The following is a 22,136-nucleotide window of genomic DNA, read 5'->3' as shown; positions in this document are numbered from 1 at the left end:
CTAGGAAACAAAGCTATTCCGTTTGGAGAAACAGCCCCGGGAAGCGGCAAAGAAGGGCGGCCGCGGCCGGGCTGTCAGCGCGCCCTGCACACACCGCCCCGGAAAGCTCGGGCCAGTGACTTCACAGGCCCTGCACAGTCCCATCCCCACGGCGCCCCCATTCATGCCCACGCCCCTTCCAGCAGTACAAGAAGGAGCGCCCGTCTCCCCACGAACACAAAGTGACATGACGCCTCCAACATCGCAATGTTCCTTCAAACAACGAAAACAAATGTCTCTGCTGGCAGATTTTATCGCCCCGAGAAAGGCACTCTTTTCCTCCGAAAATAAATATATCATACACAATAAAAAAGTGTCACTCCAGTCCCAAGCACAAACAGATCGTTCATCTCCCGGCCACTCAATCCCCAAGTTTGGAAATAAGCGACTAGGGCATAATAGGAAATTAAGTGTGTGTGTGTGTGTGTGTGTTGAGGATGGGGGCAAGGAAAGCACTCGCAGGATTTCGAGGAGCATGGCACATGCACCTATAAACCCGCACAAAAAGTTACGGTCTTAACATTTTAAACATAAATATATTGTCAACTGAGTAAAAACCAGCGAGAAACTGCACATTCAAACCTGTGCCCGCCCTGCTAATGTTTCAGCTGACCGAACCTGATAAATGAGCGAGAAATGACCTAGTTTGAAGTTTAAGTGTGGGTTGAGTATATTTCTTGTACTTCTCCATTTTGCACCTGTCTCGGGGTAAAGACGGACCCCGCGCATTTTTTTTAAATCTCTCATGCCTGGCTGGCCTTTCCATCTTTAGCATTTATGACTTTTAGTAACTGTATGCACCTTTTGGTATGCGCTGGGGATCTCTCAGGGGAATTTCATACGAGGCTCTTTACACAATCAGTCTTACAGATTGTACGGCTCTAGGAGGATAAAAGCCTGAGTCAGCCCTGCAAGGGCTGCACTTGTGACTCCAGGCTATTGAGGGCGTCCACAGCCGTAGCTTAAAATAACCGATCCTTCCCCCAGGCACAATCCTCCTCAATTGTCTATTTTTTAAGACCAGAAGAACACATTTCCGTCTTGCAATTATTAGCGCTGCTAACAGAATCTTGTACTTAAGACTGCGCGGGCGATTCTTCATGGCTGGACATTTGTGGTGTTTGTTTTCTTGCAGTTTTAGGATTCTCCGTGGTGACCTGTTGTTCTGCCTCGCTGGTACCGCAGCCTGCTCGTAGTGAGTGCAGAGTGAGTGTGCAGAGTAGTGAGTAGTGAGTGCAGAGTGAGTGTGCAGAGTAGTGAGTAGTGAGTGCAGGGTAGTGAGTAGTGAGTGCAGAGTAGTGAGTGCAGAGTAGTGAGTGCAGAGTAGTGAGTAGTGAGTGCAGAGTAGTGAGTAGTGAGTGCAGAGTAGTGAGTGCAGAGTAGTGAGTGCAGAGTAGTGAGTGCAAATTAGTGAGTGCAGAGATGTGAGTGCAGAGTAGTGAGTAGTGAGTAGAGTAGTGAGTAGAGTAGTGAGTAGAGTAGTGAGTAGAGTAGTAGAGTAGTGAGTAGTGAGTAGAGTAGTTAGAAGTGAGTGCAGAGTAGTGAGTAGTGAGTGCAGAGTAGTGAGTAGTGAGTGCAGAGTAGTGAGTGCAAAGTAGTGAGTGCAGAGATGTGAGTGCAGAGTAGTGAGTAGAGTAGTGAGTAGAGTAGTGAGTAGAGTAGTGAGTAGTGAGTGCAGAGATGTGAGTGCAGAGTAGTGTGTAGAGTAGTGAGTAGTGAGTAGAGTAGTGAGTAGAGTAGTGAGTAGAGTAGAGAGTAGAGTAGTGAGTAGAGTAGTGAGTAGAGAGTAGAGTAGTGAGTAGTGAGTAGAGTAGTGAGTAGTGAGTACAGAGTAGTGAGTAGGGTAGTGAGAAGTGAGTAGAGTAGTGAGTAGTGAGTGCAGAGTAGTGACTAGAGTAGTGAGTTGTGAGTGCAGAGTAGTGAGTAGAGTAGTGAGTAGAGTAGTGAGTAGAGTAGTGAGTAGTGAGTAGAGTAGTGAGTAGTGAATAGAGTAGTGAGGTGAGTAGTGAGTAGTGAGTGCAGAGTAGTGAGTAGTGAGTAGAGTGGTGAGTAGAGTAGAGTAGTGAGTAAAGTAGTGAGTGCAGAGTAGTGAGTAGTGAGAAGAGAGTAGTGAGTAGTGTAGTGAGGTGAGTAGTGAGTAGTGAGTGCAGAGTAGTGAGTAGAGTAGTGAGTAGAGTAGTTAGTAGTGAGTAGAGTAGTGAGTAGAGTAGTGAGGTGAGTAGAGTAGAGTAGTGAGTAAAGTAGTGAGTGCAGAGTAATGAGTAGTGAGTAGAGTAGTGAGTAGCAAGTAGTGAGTAGAGTAGTGAGTAGTGAGTGCAGAGTAGTGAGTAGTGAGTAGACTAGTGAGTAGAGTAGTCAGTAGAGTAGTGAGTAGAGTAGTGAGTAGAGTAGTGAGTAGAGTAGTGAGTAGTGAGTGCAGAGTAGTGAGTAGTGAGTGCATAGTAGTGAGTAGAGTAGTGAGTAGAGTAGAGTAGTGAGTAGTACATCACAGGCAGCAGCTGTGCAAGCTTCTTACACTCACAAGGAGACCACAGGCACTTGAGGTGCAAGCTTCTCCCACTCACAAGAAGGACATCACAAGCAGCAGCGGTGCAAGCTTCTCACACTCACAAGAACGACATCACAGGCAGCAGCAGTGCAAGCTTCTTACACTCACAAGGAGACCACAAGCAGCAGAGGTACAAGCTTCTCACACTCGCAAGAAATACATCATAAGCAGCAGTGGTGCAAGCTTCCCTTACACACTGACAGCAGGTACTGTGCCAAGGCAGCAGCAGCAACAGAGCAAGAGTCCCTTACAAAGAACAGGAACAGCACAGAGATGCACAATGCAATCTTCTCATACTCACAGGCAGCAGCGGTGCAAGTTTCTCACACTCACAAGAAGGACATCACAGGCAGCAGCTGTGCAAGCTTCTTACACTCACAAGGAGACCACAGGCAGCTGAGGTGCAAGCTTCTCCCACTCACAAGAAGGACATCACAAGCAGCAGCGGTGCAAGCTTCTCACACTCACAAGAACGACATCACAGGCAGCAGCAGTGCAAGCTTCTTACACTCACAAGGAGACCACAGGCAGCAGAGGTGCAAGCTTCTCACACTCGCAAGAACGACATCACAAGCAGCAGTGGTGCAAGCTTCCCTTACACACTCACAGCAGGTACTGTGCCAAGGCAGCAGCAGCAACAGAGCAAGAGTCCCTTACAAAGAACAGGCACAGCACAGAGATGCCCAATGCAATCTTCTCATACTCACAGGCAGCAGCGGTGCAAGCTTCTCACACTCGCACGAAGGACATCACAGGCAGCAGCTGTGCAAGCTTCTTACACTCACAAGGAGACCACAGGCAGCTGAGGTGCAAGCTTCTCCCACTCACAAGGACATCACAAGCAGCAGCGGTGCAAGCTTCTCACACTCACAAGAACGACATAGCAACAATACATTGGCATTTACAATGCCATTAGCTCAAACTCAAATAAATCCGAGCCCGATTGCATTTCTAATGCTTGTTCTACTTTGGTACGCACTTCTCACCTATTATAGAGACATACATATTTAACTGTCTCACTGCCGTCTGCCACAGGATAGCTTGAAGACCACCAGAAATTACATCAATGCATGCCTGGCAAGACAATACTGACTTAACTTTGGCAATCAAGAAATCAACAGTGGTTCCCTCGGAGGATGCTTAAAGCCTAAGATTCCTAGGCGGAAGAAATTGAAGTTTACACATAAGCAATGAACAGGTATTTAATTGTGACTTTCACATTCAATGAGAACAAAATCCAAAACATCGCTCCTGGCATCAGAAAACATGCTATATTAGCGATCAGGAATACAGATCTAAACAGATGTTTTGCTGCTGGGACAGATGGCCTTATGCTGACAGCGCGCTTGCTGTTGTAGTGCAACCAAGATTAGTTTATAAATTATGATCATTAGAGCTCAGGGATGTGGATTTAAACAGATGTTTTACTATTGAATATTAGAAGACTTCCCAAATCATTTGGGTAAGAGTTTGCTTCCTTATACGTCCTGATGAAACCCTTTAACATATTAGCACATGGGTCAAAACTTCAATGTAATAAGTTGTAGACTGACAAGAACTAGAGTAGGCAAAATTAAACTGTAATTTTGAGTAATTTCTTGTATATACAAACACGACTGAGTCAGCATGTTTGTTAACCTATCGCTTACATATATCTATATATAAATCCATCACTAGCACATTTTATAATTAACTCTTGTCCTTTCGCAGTTTTTTGGAGCACCTATGTTTTAGATTCTGTTCTCATAGAATGAGAAAACAGCAATTAAATAACTGTTTACTGATTTTTGTAAGCTTACATTTTTTCACCTGGGAAGCTTGCTTAATCATCCTCCGAGGGAGCCACTGTTGATATTTGATTAAGTACACAGGACTCCAGGAATGCTGGATTAGCCCCTTATTTTCTGTCCAGTCTTACTTAGGCATTGTTATAAAACAAGTCAGGACATTCCCTGACAATATGTTAAAAACTACGAAACAGAGAAAACCAGAACATCTCCAACTATGCTCCTAAAATTTGTAGCAACATCCCTTTCAACATCAAAAGTGCTTCAAAACTCCTCAAATTTAGATGGAATACGAAGTCTCTTCTCTTCAGAGGGCACTGAATGTTAAAAGTAAAACAATTCTCCCTACATGATTATTCAGTTTCATTGTCAACAGTCATGAATAACACATACAACTCACACTTATGTTCAATGTTCTGTGTGAACCTACACATTTGACATGCATTCAACAATAGTTCTTACGTAAGAGGTCTTTGTGTGGCAATGATGTAATCTGGTCTTCCATTTTTGTACACCAGACGAGCATTTGCTTGTACCCATGCCCATCCATTATCTTTGGTTAGAAGTCTGAACACTGTCATTCCACTCTCTCCAGTTTTTATCACTAGGAAAAAAGACATTGAATTGTCAGTTATTACAGTGACACTTTAATGATTAGGAAAGAAAAGAGACACATATTAAAAAACATTAGGATGGGTAGGAAATAGTCATAATTACTTAAAAAACTGATCACTTTGTCACTAAAGGTATTCAGTCCACTTTTCTGTCATATCAATTTACCCAGAAAATGAGAATGTTCATATTTTAGGTTTTACTAATATGATTCAGAAAAAGTCCAGTTTAATTGGTTTACAGAATGTCCATACATTCTGTTATATTCCCCTATAAGTAATAGAATGTATACAACAAAATGAATGCTATTCTCAAGCAGTTTTGACACACACCTGTTTTGCATAAGATGATATGTGTGATGTCTCCAAATTTCAAGGAATACATGAGTGTAAGGAGAGGAAACTTGAACAATTTAAAAAATGTTTTTATTTTCATGTAAAAGTATTTTCAATTGCAGTTTTATTGTATATATTTCCTGCTTTTTTAATACGAGCCCTTCTCTTTCCACTACTGCTCCCACTTCTACTACTACTACAAATATCGCATTACACACACAAGTGCCTAGGTATGGACTTTGCCCAATATCTGTCTCCATCACAGAAAAGTGACAAAAGAAAATTAGAGATGCTGGCTTGAATTTTACTACTTCGAGGTGCCACTATATCGATGGCATGCCCTCAAAAGAAAGTACATCATTTTTTTAGTTATCCTAATTTATACTCTCTAATTAACCTATTCATAAACCTTACTATAACCCTAACCTTAGAATAAGTTACCTCAAATTTCAATAAAAAGCTTACCCGTCTTTTATTTAAATTAAATAGTTATCCTTAACCTAACCATAATGTGAACCCTAAACCCAACCCTTAACTAGTTTATAATAATTTTCATTAACAGTTAACTATTCCTAACAGTAATCCTGACCCAACATTAAACTAAGTTAAATTAAATTAAATAATTCCCTTAATTAAACCCGATTCCAAATCTTTAGTACTGTATAGTGAATGGAATTTATTAATATAAGTATGCTTACCTTAAACCTAATAATAAGTCGAACTTTTAATTGTTTTAAGTTAAAATAAATACAAATCCCAACTTCAACACTTACCGTAACTCTCTAATTACAATTGCATTGAATTTAAATAAATAGTTGTTCTTTACCTAACCCTGATACTAATTGTAACCCATAATTAAATGAAATGAAATGAAATAATTATCAATAACATAACCCTAGTATTAACCATAATTCTTAATTAGAGCAAATGTAAATACAGTACATTCATAGCCCTTACCATTTTAATTCTACAAAATATTCTTACATAAACCCTAATTAAATATTAATATCTCAAAATGAATGTTCTACATAATACAATTTAGTGAAATTGTCTATAGTAGGAATCTCTGTACAGGTTACATTGATGCTGATGCATTTATGTAGTGCAGTCTACTTAATGGGGGTATGCCAGCTGATGGGAAGATAAGGAGGCTTGTAGCATTTTGTTTTTTAGCCTCTGGGTCAGACGTAAGTCTTAAGACTATGTAAATACTTTTCAAAGTCTTGGAGGCAATGACATAGGTGTATACCCTTGATCTTCAAAATACAGACCTTTCAAAAGATTACAATAAGGTATCCTAATTGGAATTATATAGACACAGGGCTTGACATGGATATCCAGAAATATTTTATTGCCAAACAGCAAAGTAAAAACATTTTTTTTTTTACTTTTAAGGAAAAAAAATAATAATGTTTTATTAGATCTAGAAATGCAAATTGAAAACATTATGTGCAGTCTGCACCTAATGAACAAGACTGGCTTGATGATTTCGACACTATGCACTGGAATACTAAAAACGTGCATTAATAGTAACGCGTATCTTTGACTAAAGTCTTTTTTTGTTAGAAATGTAATACAAGACATACTTAAAATGTAAGTAGTTCTTTTTAATGGCTATCTGCCTCAAATTTGGGAGGCTGGTATCACTACTGGTGTGATAAAAATATTATCATTAATAAAATAATAATAATAATAGTACTCTTCTGCAAGAGTAATACACTGATCATTATATAGTTTTTAGGCATCTGACAGTGCTGTCATTCTAGAACTTATTGGTGGCGACCTACATATATATATATATTTTTTACGGAGGACTTGACCCGAATTGGGTATCAGAGCGCTTTACATAGCACAAGTTGCATTACATAAGGCACGGGGAGATTAAGTGATTTGCCCAGAATCCTAGGGTGTTCAGCGTCATTGCCGAGACTCAAACCCGGTGCCCCAGATTTGACTTCGACCGCCCTAGCCGTTACGACAAAAATCAAAAATCAAAGAGTGCAGGAACATTATTGTAATCATTTCAAAATTTGAACTACATTTGCAAATCTAGTGCAGAAAACTACATTCTAATTTAGTCAACATCTTAAACAGTATTGCTAAGTTAATATGAGTGCAGAAAGCAGTGTGCCTTTCCATACACAGACTTTTGGCATAGTATGATTTAAAGGGCAGTGTCTGCCCCATTCCCATGATTTGGTGGTCCACACCCCAAAAAGCAGTGGATATGTGCAGAAGGTCTAAATAAGTTGTATTCTCTTCATCCACCCCTTCACAGGTCTCATTCCTGAAAATTAACAGAGAGTGTTCTGCTTCTAAAATCTTGACCCAAGAATCAAAAAATCAAAAGGTGAGGTGAGATGAATTGCTGGAAAGTTTATTGATCTCTTATCCCTTGGTGCCATCAGGTCCAATATTCTGTGTGTGATTCACAAGGATGTTGCTTTGACTTAGTCTTGTAGCTGAGATCCATGAGTTAGCCAAGAGTACTACATGACTTAGGGCCTGATTTAGATCTTTGCAGATGGGTTACTCCGTCACAACGGTGATGGGATATCCTGTCTGCCGAAATATAAATCTCATAGGATATAATGGGATTTATATTTCGTTGGAAGGGATATCTCTCACCGTTATAACGGAGTAACCTGTCCCCAAGATCTAAATCAGGCTCTGAGACTTTTCCGTATGCCCTTGCCCATGCATACCCGGAACATTTAGGAGAAAGACTGGAAGTACAGACAAGTGAAAGAAATACATTCCTAATTTGTGTTAATAGGCACACAGTTACAATTGGGTCAATGCCTATTTTATATGTATTTAATTTGCCAGATGATCCCCAGTCCTCCTCTTAGCACACCAGAAGTACTCATTTAAGTGTCACATATGAATGAAGAAAACCTATAGGCATAGACTTCTGCCTACCTCATTGAAATGGCAAACAAACAAATGAAATCACATGTCTGCATCATGTGACGGAGCCCGCTAGCGAGAGATAAATAAGAACAATAAGTCAGTCAATCTGAGTATTACAGAATTTCAAAATCTTTTCAGCCTTAACAAATGGAAAAGTAATTCGTGATTGGAACTATGGGTGTGTGTACAAATATTAAAGAGTGGCAAGTAATGAAATAATTATCTACCCGTAATCTCATTTACTCTCTAGGTTTTCCTCTTTCCAGTCCTTACTTAACTGATGCATCCAGCCTCTCGAAACAGATTGCCAGAGTACACATAACTAAGAAGAGATACTTTTCTCTCATAATAGCAATGTCTTTCTTCCCTTTCTAGAATGACAGCTAGGCTCACCCTCCTTTGCACATCCTTTCGCACTCCTGTTTTAAAAAACAACTGATATAAATCCATACAAAAGGTGTCTCGAGAAGAATGGGAGGGAGGGAAGATGGGTTTAGGACTAGGAAAGGGACGTGTACCCAGAGTAATAAAGATTATGTATTTATTTCATTGCCTCCTCATCACTTTTCCTTGACTTGTGCTTATTTAAGGATGTACCTAAGCCTACATAGCTCAACCCAAGATTAAAGTCCCAGTGCATAGTAAAAAAAAACACACTAAAAATATTACCAAAACATCGGAGTGATCTTACTTCAAGTACATCAGAGGCAAGACTAGATGATTCTGAATGTAAGACATAAGGGGCCAGATGCATCAAGCATCCATTTTGCGATTCCTTATTAGCGAAAAATAAGGAATCGCTAATAAGGAATAGCAAAATGGAATGCATCAAGCAATCACTACATAAATAGCGATTCCTTAGAATTCCTTAATTGCGACTCACAAATTGCGAGTCGCAATTAATGAATATCTCCCCATTCATTCCTATGGGCCCAGAGGCCCATAGGAATGAATGGGAAGACAATCTCAATTTGCGAATCGCAATTAGCGATTCGCAAATTGAGATTGCGAGTTCAAGGGTGCAGGGGTGTCCAAAGGACACCCTGTTGCACCCCTGATTTTGATCTGTGCACATATGTTGCGCACACACATGCCCTTAGGGCATGTGTGTGCGCAACACCAAACTTTAAAATATGCACAAAAGTGCATTTTTCTAAGTTTTTGCAAATTACCACGAAGTTGTACTTCGTGGTAATTTGCGTGCCCTAATAGCGAATTCGCTATTTTTAAAACTTTCATGCATTGCATTTAAGGAATCTCAATTTGAGATTCCTTAAATGCAAACAATCGCAATTTAGCGAATTTTCTATTAGCGATTTTTGCATTTGGGATGATGCATCCCAAATGCAAAAATACCGGTCGCAAAGGGGCAGATTCTGAGAATCTGCCCCTTTGCGACCAGTTTTTAGCTTGATGCATCTGGCCCTTAGTCCATAGTGGGAAGTATTTGTATGAGCCCAAGTGGTACCCTTTTGCATACTTAACATTACATGTATATTGTAATGCACATGTTCATACAGAAGAGCATTTTGGTGCAGAAATAACAGATGCCTTTTGTTACTCAGCTCAATGGTACTAATTTTATCGACCTCTTAAGAATAAAAGGCTTAGTGTACCCAACAGGATTTATACCTGCGACCATGAGCTCAAACACAGATTCCTACAGAAGATGTATTAGCAAACTGAACCACCAGACCAGGCTTAGACCCTGAATTCCCGTAGGGATCTTTTGACCAGAATAAGCTTGGGAAAAAGTCAATATTACCCATCACCTTATAGTTGTAGAAGAGTTTTTTTTTCCATTGTGTTCGTCCCCAAAGAATACCAACTAAGAATTAGAAGAATAAAAAGTTTCCCCTGAAATTGAAAGGGCCGTGGGGATATCTGACACCTAATAAAAAGTGGCCTCAATCTCAGGCTGTAAAATTAGACAGGATTTTCACAAAAGACATATGAAACTAGGAGGACCTCTTAGGAACAAAACCCAAAACAGGTCTATGAATGACCTTATCCGAAAATAGCTGAAGGTATGGGCATAGAAAACCAAGAAATAACCAAGGAATCAAACTCATGCAAGCTATGAACAGATGTTGTATTTATTAGAAAAGCCACCTTGACAGATACCATGAAAGAGGGGCAGAAGATAGAGGATTAAAATGAGGTGCTTGTAAACCTTTCAGTATTGTAGATAGATCCAAAGAAGGGACCACAACATGTAGAACAGGCTGTTTGTTTTACTACAAACTCCTCAGAAGTCTAGAAGCTAATAGTATAATTTTCTCCACAGATCCCCAATGCTCTGTATAACTAATCAATTGCTGGCCACTGAGCAGTCAACGTAGAAGGGGCTAGAAATCTAGAAAAGCCATCGCTAATAAATTTTAAAATGAAAAATGGGCTTAATGATTTGGGATGTAGGCCTCCAGTCTTTCGCCCTAGCTTTCAAAATAATACCAATGTTTACTGAAATAAGCTAGAGTGGATTGACAACAAAATCCTTGAATAACATATTATCGAAGAAAATTGTTCTTGCTACCAGAACTCCTTCCCAATTGATATATGCCTTTGAAACCTGATTGTCCATCTTTAGCCATATTGCTTTCTCTTGAATCGCAAATGAAAATCATTGAATTATTACTACGACTTCAGCATGTTGCCACAAGTTGAAGACTGAGTTTACTATAACTCATACCACTGAACCTAAAGCCATTGTTCTTCCATTGGTGCTTCCAACCTGAGTGACATAGCATGGGTTGTCATTATCACTGGAGGCCGAGGAGAATAAGAAACTAATTTAGAAGATGTTCTGGACCTAATTACCGTGCTAAGGCTTCGGTATCAACAGATGTTACAGTAATCAGTAAATCATAATATTGAGAATCTGGAGACCAGTGTTTTAGAAGATGAACCTTCAAAGGTTTGCGTTGCAAACAGTGGCGGCTCCTCCACTAAGGAGGAGGAGCATCGCCACACTGCTCGTCTGGGCAGTGCAAAATAAAAATAAAATGATAATAACAAACAGTTATTATCATTTTGTTTTTCTTTAGACTTCAGCCACCCCTGTTCAGAGGCAGCCGTCACTGGGTACAAATGGGTCAGGCGAGTCCTAAAGTCCTGGATGCCAAGCTGCACTGGATTCTTAAGCAAACCCTGACAGGTGTTTTAGGCAGTAATAATAGCAAAACTTAGAAAAGACTTAAGGCAGAAGTGTCCGTTTTGCAGAGGAAACGCTGATCCTGTAGTAGTTGGGAAAATGGCACCAATTAATTGTATTTCCCCAGTTGCACAAAAGATGAGATGTTTTTCAAGTAAAGTAGGACCCCAAACTCTCTGAGGGAGCTGCTCCTCAGATGTCACCTTTAAAAGAGGAGTAGAGATTAGATATGGAAACACTTGGATGCCTTGTAATTGTAGAGATGCTACCACTGCAGCCAATACCTTCATAAATACCCTTGGAGCTGAGGAAACACCAAGGGAAAAGACCAAAAGGTACTACTGTGAGTTGAAGGTGATGATCTCCCACTGCAAACCATGGGACTTTTTGAATCAGGATTTGAAAGTAGGCACCCTTTGGGTCTTAATTTACTAGATTGAACCATTTTGAACAATGCACATTTTACAGATGTGTACACACCCTTCATATCTAAAACTGGCTGAATTCCTCCATCTAGTTTCAGAATTACAAAAGAGATACAGTAGAATCTCAGTGTTTGCCTTTCAAGGAACTGGCATTATGGTTTGCTTGTCCTTCAATGTATAGCTTCCTTTGAAAAGCACTCGGTAAACCAAGCCTTTGGAAAGGGAGTTTTTCTGAAATATTCTTCCTAGTGGAGGATGCCATGAGCTGATGAAAAAGCCATTTTTTTTTACCTCATCCGGTATCTAATTGTTCTAGATGCTTAAGAGACAAATGTGAATAATCTGAATTAATACAGCATAGTTAGTTAATTTTTCGGCTTTTGTTTTCGTTATTAAAGCGGAATTTGGGACTTGGGCAGCCTTGAACTCAGCAATAAAAGGGGTGTCAGCTCTCCTGACTCACTTTAGAAGTTTGACAAGAAATGAAAAGCTGATTCCAAGTAGGCTTTTTCCAGAAAGTTTGGAAGAACTTTCGTCTGTTCTGCAGATTCCTGCTCAAATTCAACCTATTCTGGGCTGAACAATTTAGACCTTAAAAAGGGAAGATTGCCATTCGCAACGTTAGTCTAAAATTGCATTTAGCCCCTACGAAAGCACCAGTTGCCATAGATGATAACCAAAATAAGTCAAATATATATTGTCGGAAACAAACGGAGGTAAAAAGTCCAAGGAGGGAGAAGTTCAGTATGTTACCTTTCTGAATACAGACAAACTTTAAAAGTCTTCCAATATTGTCTGAGCAGCATGGGGAGCATACGTTCCTGATCTAATGAACATTTCAGCTCTCTTTCAGACTTTTTGTCAAAGTGATCTAGCAAGTTAGCTACTTCTAAAACGAAAAAAAGGAAGCTGCCAATGGAAGTTTACAGAGTTCTTTGTGGACTGCAATTAAACATTAATATGTGTTTTTAGAAATCCCATGTTTTTTTTTTTAACTTCCATCTCTAAACAATTTTCATGCGATGCAGAATGATGTCATATTTTCAGTCGAGTCATGGAGGGTGTTTAGAATTGTCTGATGGATGGATTAAACGTACTGCTGACTCTGCTCCAGATGTCTGTAGGCACATGTTATAGTAGCAAATCACACAACCATCAACAAGTTTAGGTTTTTAGCAACAAATATCAGGACCATATTTCGCACGGATAGGATAAAGGTTTGCATATTTTCGCTATTATGCTGACCTTCCACTAGACCCTGTGGGCCTGATTCACAAAGACAAATATATATTTGTGTGTACATTTACAAATGATTGCTATTCAAAAGGGTGTTTTACTAGTAGTACCTTTACGACTGAGGAGCGTCCGCACATAGGAAATAGGGCAGTCCTATCATTTTATGTGAGGAGACTCCACATTTGTAAAGATACTACTAGTAAAATACCTTTGTGGGTAGTAAGCAATCGTAAACTTACATAAAAGTGTAAGTTAATCTTTTTGAATCAGGCTCTCAATTTATGTCTGCAGTCTCCCTAAAATGGTCATGTAGACCTATGCAGCATTAGGAGAACTGAGCATAGGCACAATTCCTTATAAATGCAATATTTCTCTGCAAGCACTGATTGTTAACATGTCTAGTGATTGAGACTGATTTCGTTGTTATAAATCCTCGGTTGAGTCCCTTTTTGGGAGGACCTGTATGTGGTAAAAATACTCTAAAAATATGTCACTTCCTAGAAAGGAATACAGAAGAGGCCACCCTCCTCAGAAATCCTTTTGAACTGCAACAGTATCAGGTTATAAAAAAAAATCACCACGTGTTTTGGGGGGGGGAAATATTGTTGTTCATAATTTTGTATATCTTGGAGGTTTGCAAAATACAAAATCTTAGTGACTGAACTGAACCTGTAGGTTTACAGGCCAGTACTGAAGTATTTCTTTATGTCCATTTTGTATGATATGTTTTCTCCCCTTTTTTTAACTTTTTTTTTACCACTGAAGCGGCTGTGGTTGGCATTGATATTTGCAAATTCATATGTGTCACTCTCTTAAGTCAGTTCTCTGTGCATAGGAAATGGAGTGCGTCACTTTGTTGAAAAACTGGGATTCTAGCCTGGGAGCTTTCTTATCATTAACTATGGTCATATCAACAATGAACCTTGATACCTTTATAATATCTTGCTTGATCCCCTCCAAGGAGAAAACCTATCCACAGCTAAAGCACTGAACATTTAAACATTGTTCTAAACCTCTGCCTCCAGCAGTCATCTTCACGAATGGTAGCACCCGTCTCCTCTCCCTCTATTAGGATTCATACTGACATTTGTAGCCCTCTCTTGAGAGCATCCTGCCTACTGGAGGAACTTTCTCCTTAAAGACTGGGTACTAAGGAGCTGAGAAAAGCCTGCATTTGAGGTAGATACTCTGCCTGGGAGGAACCTTCCCTAGTGACCCTGATTGCTGAGGGGGCTAGGAAGAGAATGTGAGAATAGGAAGCAGCTCAGAGACCTTTAAAATAGAGGCTCAGTCTAGCAATTTCTGCAATACTTTTCTGGTTCTGCTGACTGATTTAAACTTGAATAGCACTGCAAAATGAATTTGGACAAATATGGCAGTATTTTTGACCCAATTGTAATTCCTGTGTGTGACTGGGCTTATTTTGGGTATTTTTTACCTATTCATTATATTTCGTTCGTTTAGGTTTTTTATAACTTAGCTCCTTTGTTTTTGATCAGTAGTTGCAAACATACCGCACACTTCGCCCTTGAGGAGGGCCTTGTTGCTTGAGCCAAACTTCAGCTTGAAGAAAATAGGTTATTTCTTTGAGACAAACTGATTGGGCCTTGTGGGTGCTCAGACACAACACACATCAAGATTTTGGCCTATCTCGCTACCAAAATTAATTTTACAATAGAACAGGGCTTAAAGAATAGGTGGTGAGAAGGCATTGTTCCCTCAAATATAAGAACAAAGACTATGACTTTTTACATTTGTTTAAAGGCTAAGGACTGTGGCCATGTCCATCTCCCCACAGTGATGGCAGGTGGCTTCTGACAGATGCAGCCATCACATCTCTAGATAACACCAACCTTCACCCTTTCCGTTGTAGACATCCAACCTCTCCAACCAAGAAATATAATTACTTCCGGTTACAGAGTAAGAAACTGTGAAATCTCAGAAATGGTCTTCAGAAGGTGCATCTGGCTTTGACAAACTGAATCAAGAAGATATGTCTTCAGGTCTTATTCTTGTGGCATCCCAGAAATGTTATCCTGGGAAACGACTGACTTTGATTGCAGCAGCTTCCCAAAGAAAATGTAAGCGTTTCAGCAAACAAGGAACCTTTTTTGGTGACCATCACCATTTACACAATACAAGTCTTTTATCATGACTCAGGCCAGTACGCGAAACCAGAGCAATCTGACTAGTATGCAAGTGGGTGCAACTCGAATCATGGAGCAGAAGATAACTACTGGACCACTCACATTGATGGTACTGTCTAACAATAATGTCCTCGCTGTAGAGTGCACGAGAAATCTGAATTTAACATGGCATTTCTGTATGCGGAATTAGCAGCAATTGTAAGTATTCCCGAGAATCTACAACTCTGCTGGGCTAGAAAGTTAATGCTTCAGACACATAGACCTTTCAGGGGTGTACCGGAGAACAGACTTTCACCGGCAAGCAAAGGAGCAAACAATATTTTGATACTGTGCCGGGAAGTACCGTAGATGTGACCTACACTGTAGGTGTTAGCGCCATAGGGATGTTGTTACAGTGTCAAATAGAATCCTACTTTGGCAGTGCCACAAGCAGTAATAAAGACTAATGAATGCAGGAGTTCGGCCTCGAGATGGAAATTGTACAAACTCCCCCAGTTAGGGGATGCCTTTCAGACTCAGAATGGACCAGCCATGGGAATACTCCATGACTCAGAGCGGGAAATCAAATACTACAGACAAGAGTAGGACATTACCACAATTCATTTTGGTGTTATTCAACGAAAGAATGGATCATCTGAGGACATGTTTTCTTGGATAAACTTTTAATCGCTTGTGCTAGAAAATATGGTGTGGGTTTTATCTGAAGAATCAAGACAACAAGCTTAATTTTAGAGACTGGCTACAGGCACCACTCACTACACACAACAGCACACACTCTAACATACATTACACAACAGAGTATACCGGAAAGAACTTTGTGGTATTTCCTTTCAGCTATTAGTTATTCAAAGGCATTTCACGGATGTCTACATTTTTTGTGCAGTTGGAGGTTGAAGCAGTGATAGGGCCAAAACAGAGAGACTTTTTAGTTTTATGTAATGTTATTTATTGCAACATGATGTATTATTTAGATATTTGTATGTTCCTTCATTTTTTCTGGTTTCTACACCCATCCATGATGGCCCGGTAGAGTTGTCATGATTCCCATCCTCCGATGGGCTGTTCTATCCATCCACAAGCACCCAGCAAAGTCATCAAACTACACCAGATGAATCCTCCTTCCTCCAACAGCTGCTCCTTTCCTCCCACACTTAGAGGTCTGGTGCACTCTAGTGGTGTGTGCTTCACAGCCTTAGGACGCGTCATGTGCGTTCCTGGTTTTAGGAGACCTACAAGCCACGTGCAATGTGCTGGCGTCATGGCAAGCTGTGGTTCGGGTACAAGGGCGGGCATAGTGAGCAACCGCAGTAGTCCTGTAGTGCATGGAGACTCCAGTAATCAAATAGTAGAGGCAAAGGAAGCAGTGGCCAAGCAAATTGGTTGACCTTTTACCAGAAATGTAAATCATACTGGGTTTGGCAACGCCTGCCTTACTCATTGGCACTGACATTTTCAGGGAAGCTTGCGTTAGTGTATTTGTACAATGCATTATTTTTCCACTAATAAACATCCCTGCCTATTTGGTTGTGCGATATGTTGTTGCCCAAAAGTTTTTTTCTTAATCTCTAATTTAAGTGAATCCGTTTTAAACTCAACCTAAGATACATGCTTTGCCACTTTGTGTCATTTTCACTATATTTCGGTAAGTGATACATAGCTATTCCCAGAAACGAGTTAGAACACTAAATTTGTGAAGAGAAATGTTATAGAAGAAGAGGAATAGAAAAATATAATGCTGTTTGAAAACAACAAGAAGGTCATCAGGAAGAGAAGAGCAAGCTAAACAACTGCACACACTGTCTGAGTTTTTCAGTTTCCAAATTTCCTGAGCGTTCCTTGGTCCTTGGACGACAATTCTGCCTCTACCTCACCATAACTTCTAACTTTAGAGAAAAACACATCACAGGAGCTTTATGTGCATATCTTTAAACCTCTTACAGCCAGATTCATCAAAGTAAAATCGGCTCGCAAAGGGCCAGATTCTGAGAATCCGGCCCTTTGCGAGCGCTATTTTTGCCTTTGGGATTCATCATCCCAAATGCAAAAATCGCAATTACAGAAATCGCTAAATTGCGAAGAATCGCATTTAAGGAATCTCAATGAGAGATTCCTTAAATGCTATTCACGAATCTTTTTAAAATTGCGAATTCGCAATATGGGGCCGCTATTTACCGCGAAGTGTAACTTCGTGGTAAATAGCGAAAACTTAGAAAAATGCACTTTAGTGCATTTTTCTAAGTTGTATGTTACACACACACATGTCCTTTGGATATGTGTGTGCGCAACACCTGTGTACATTTGCATTTCAGAGGTGCTACAGGGTGTCCTTTGGACACCCGGGCACCCTTGAAATCGCTTCCTAATTTGCGATTCTCTAATTGCTAATCGCAAATAAGGAATGACTCCCCATTCATTCCTATGGGCCTTGAGGCCCATAGGAATGAATGGGAAAGCCATTCCTTATTTGCGATTAGCAATTAGCGAATCGCAAATAAGGAAGCAGTAGAAATCGAAAAATTAATTGCGATTTCTACATGCATCCCGTTTTGCGAGTCTTTAATAGCGATTCCTTAATAATCGCTATTAAGGACTCGCAAAAGTGGACAATGATGAATCTGGGGGTTAGAGCCTTGTTTATATGGGATTAGGTTCCGAATGTGGTTTCTGGGACAGTGACCCTTTATTCCTTCGCAGAGCGCGTTGCAATCTAAACTTAATACATTGTGATGCTGGGAGCCCTTTCATAATCCCCGGTTTTTGGATGGCAGAAATTCCATGGTAGACTGAAGCGTGGTGCTCAGAAAACGCAACGAAATGAAGTCGCAAGAACAAAGGCACATTGGGTTAGCAAACAAGAAACTGGCACAATAACATCTGGCACTTGCGAAAGAAAGGCAACAGGCTCATTCTTGTTTGCTACCTAAAAGTAAGAGGTGTATGACTTTTCCTATTGAGGATCTAATTGAGAGAGGCCTTTTTTCGATCATGTTTGCATGGGGTTTTGGAATCTGGGTAAAGTAGTCATTACCGCATCCCCTGAAATCTTTCCCAGGTGAACGCTGACAGGTCAAACTGGCTGAAATTTACTAGAAAAATACCCAATCAATACCAGTACATGCAGATTTTGGAGTGGAAATATACAAAAATCTGAATGTCATTCCCCATTTGGATTGAGAAAACTGGCGGTAGCATTTATTTCTAGGGTCTTTCCTGAACTGTTGCGGTTTCTATTTCCTCAAGAAAGAGCTGCCCTCGCCAGGACATTCACGGTGAGGTCTTGGATGAGCCAATGGATGCATTTAGGGTCCCAGCACAGACGTGATGCAGTGAGTTTCACTTACTTCGCACGTGATTCTCGGCACAGTACATCATATCTGCGGCGTGAATGAACTGATATCCTGTGCCCCTCACGCACAGCTCTGCTTCGGTGTATCCCAGCACAATGCTTCCCCTGTAGGAGAGAAAAAGGCAATTATTTCTCAGTGTAATATTACTATACTATAATGTGTGACTAATTCTGCAAAGTATGAAAACAAATGAAAACACCGAAACTCCTTTAGTATCATCAACTAATCTAGCAAGAAGACAGCTACGGCACTACAGATTATGTTCAATCACGTTTAGACCATTATTGTTTGTATTTCATTCTATTTTAAAGAGGTAATAGTGTCTTGCCTTAGTGGAACACCTCCCAATACTTAGCATCAAGCAGATCGATAGAATGAGCATCCTTTAAAAGCAGAACAATCCAGTGAAAGAAAGCCGCCCTTTAATAAACAATATTCACAGTGCTTATATTGAAATGCCCATGAACCACTTTCCGCTCAGCGGCTGTTCTGCTCTTGCAGTGAAAGAGCAGCAGAGCAGACCTGGGGTTTCATGGAAAGGGAAAGGGACGGGTGTGCCAAAGCGCTACTTGGGGCAAAGAGACCGAGGCGAGTGTTAAGTAAGGTGATGATGTTCTAAGTGGGAAGGCTGGGTGACAAATAAGGGGCGTGCCTGGGAATGTAAGAGATAGGATTTATTACAAGAGAATACAATAGCCATGGCTGATATGCATCTTAAATAGCAACAAGTGGAGAGGTCTGTAGAAATGGGTGTGAGAAGAAATAATAAGTATAGAGTAAAGGTAATAAGATTTTCCTTGTAGAAATAACACAAATAGAAATAACATACATTACATTAAGAGACAGGCCATTGAATTCACATGTACCAACTCACATATAAAAATATGAAGCAGCCCAGTAGTGTACCATGTATGCCCCGGACCCTGGTGCAAGCGAGGAACTAGACCCCTTTGACTACTGTTACGGTAGTAAGATACAACAACTATCAGGGTTCATCGGTCCCCAGTGCAACTGCACCTGTTGATCCAGTGGTGGCTAAGCCCTTGAAGCCCCATGGTAATTACAATCAGAATTGCTGCAGATAATAGTTCCACCTTCAGGCTAATTTCAGAAAGCAGTTCATTAAATGGGAAGAATATTCAATATGCTACTATGAATACTATACCATCCTATTCCATACCACACCACACCATATCTCACCACACCATCCTACCCCATACCACACCATACTATATCATACCATCATATCCCATACCATACCATACCATGCTATCCTTTCCCATACCATACCAAACCACACCATACTATATGATACCATACCACACCACACCATACCATCCTATCCCATACCACACCATACCATCCTATCCCATACCATACCATACCACACCATATTATATCACACCATCCTATCCCATACCACACCATACCATCCTATCCCACACCATGCCAACCTATCCCATACCACACCATACCATCCTATTCTATACCATACCATCCTATTCCATACCAACCATACCATACCATCCTATCCAGCCCATACCATACTGTCCCATACCTTACCATACCATACTATACCACCCAATCCATTACCATGCTATCCCATTCCCTATTCAATATTCTAATGCGAACACCATCCCATTTCATCTAATAACTTACTTGGTATCACAACCAATCGGAGTAAAATCCAGCTTGTGTTTGGTTCTGAAGATGATATTTCGAGTCCTGATCTCCAGGATGGACGGGGACTGCATCGGTGTGGCCAGCGCAAACAATGCCAGCTGAGGGGGGATCAGCGAGCCATCCTTCCTTCGTATATTCTGCCCGTGAAGGAACTTCAGGCGGCCTTGAAAATTCATAGCCTGAAACAGACAAATAATGGTATATTCCATCTGCATCACTGCTTCGGGTTGCATTTCATTTCTGTCACATTAATCCTCATAGGTAGCACATCGACTTCAGACTCTGATATTTCAGCATCAAATGGATTATTGAAGAAACTGTTCTGCCTCTTTCAAGGTCAGTACACTGGGTCTCATAATTTTCCTTATAGACATTTCTGAGATTTTCAAAGGTTAGGAATTGTTTACATGTGTTGTGCAGTGTGGTATTGTATAGTGAATAATGACGATGCTTTTCAATGAGAGGTCGGAGTGACGTCAAAGAGACAATCAGGGCACACCCATCTACAATGTACGCTATGTATGGCCCAAAGTCACTTTTCCCAGCTTCCAACAGCTACACAGGGTCAGATGAGTAATGAATAGCCATACCTTTCAGGACCACTTCTAATCCTCCCAAATATAACAAAAAACATACCTCCCCTCCTCCCCACCCCAACCACCCTCTGCATTTACCTTCATCACCAAAATTAAAATGCAATTTTGTGTCTAGCACTCACCACCACCGCCCTGTGCATATAGTTTGGACTCTGCTCAGATTGGGAAAAATCTAAGATTTACGCCAAACACCCCCACCACCCCGTGTCCCTTTCCACCACCCAAACTGCAGAAAGCTGCACTCTCACATTAAGAACACGGATTTTACACTGATTGGTTGTGATACCAAGTAAGTTATTTGATGGGATGGTATGGTGTTCACATTAGACTATATTGAATAGAATGGTATGGTATAGTATGGTGTGGCATGGGATGGGATGGTATAGTATGGTGTGGTATGGTATAGGATGGCATGGTATAGTATGGTGTGATATGGTCTGGTATGGGATAGGATGGTATGGTATAGTATGGTGTGGTATGGGATAGGATTCTATGATATAATATGGTGTGATGTGGTATGGTATGGGATAGGATGGTAAGGTATAGTATGGTGTGATATGGTATGGTATAGGATGGTATGGTATAGTATGGAGTGATATGGTATGGGATAGAATGGTACGGTATAGTATGGTGTGGCATGGGATAGGATGGTATGGTATAGTATGGTGTGATGTGGTATGGTATAGGATGGTATGGTATGGTATAGTATGACTAGGTATGGGATAGGATGGTATGATAGGGTGTGATATGGTATGGCAGAGGAAGGTAAGGTATAGTATGGTGTGATATGGTATGGTAAAGGATGGTATGGCATAGTATGGAGTGATATGGTATGGTATGGGATAGGATGGTATGGTGTGGTATGGGATAGGATTATATGGTATGATATGGTATGGTATGGGATAGGATGGTAAGGTATAGTAAGGTGTGATATGGTATTGTATAGGATGGTATCGTATAGTATGGAGTGATATAGTATGGTATGGGATAGGATGGTATGGTGTGGTATGGTATGGGATAGGATGGTATGGTATAATATGGTGTGATATGGTATGGGATAGAATAGTATGGTATAGTATGGTGTCGCATGGTATGGGATAGGATGGTACAGTATGGTATAGTATGATTTGGTATGGGATAGGATGGTATATTATGGTGTGGTGTGGTGTGGTATGTACGGGATAGGATGGTATGGCATAGTTTGGTGTGGTATGGCATGGGATAGGATGGTATGGTGAAGTATGGTGTGGTATGGTATGGGATAGGATGGTATGGTCTAGTATGGTGTGGTATGGGATAGGATGGTATGGTATA

The 22,136-nt window shown here is 40.6% G+C and overlaps 1 protein-coding gene across 1 annotated transcript in view; it reads right to left on the bottom strand.

The window, feature by feature from the left end:
* The window catches only part of AHR (aryl hydrocarbon receptor), a 510,239-nt gene that overhangs the window by 56,150 nt on the left and 431,953 nt on the right, over nt 1-22,136 (bottom strand). Inside the window, exons 7-9 of the mRNA XM_078663779.1 lie at nt 20,203-20,405; nt 18,538-18,647; nt 4,837-4,978 (exon numbers count right to left, since the gene is read on the bottom strand). Of these exons, the coding sequence (XP_078519905.1) occupies nt 4,837-4,978; nt 18,538-18,647; nt 20,203-20,405 (455 nt within the window). The remainder of the gene's footprint in view (nt 1-4,836; nt 4,979-18,537; nt 18,648-20,202; nt 20,406-22,136) is intronic.

The sequence above is a fragment of the Lissotriton helveticus genome, chromosome 10, assembly GCF_964261635.1.
Source record: "Lissotriton helveticus chromosome 10, aLisHel1.1, whole genome shotgun sequence".
Lineage (NCBI taxonomy): Eukaryota > Metazoa > Chordata > Amphibia > Caudata > Salamandridae > Lissotriton > Lissotriton helveticus.
The sequence above is the reverse complement of the archived record's forward strand: the minus strand, read 5'-3'. Positions and strand labels throughout refer to the sequence as shown.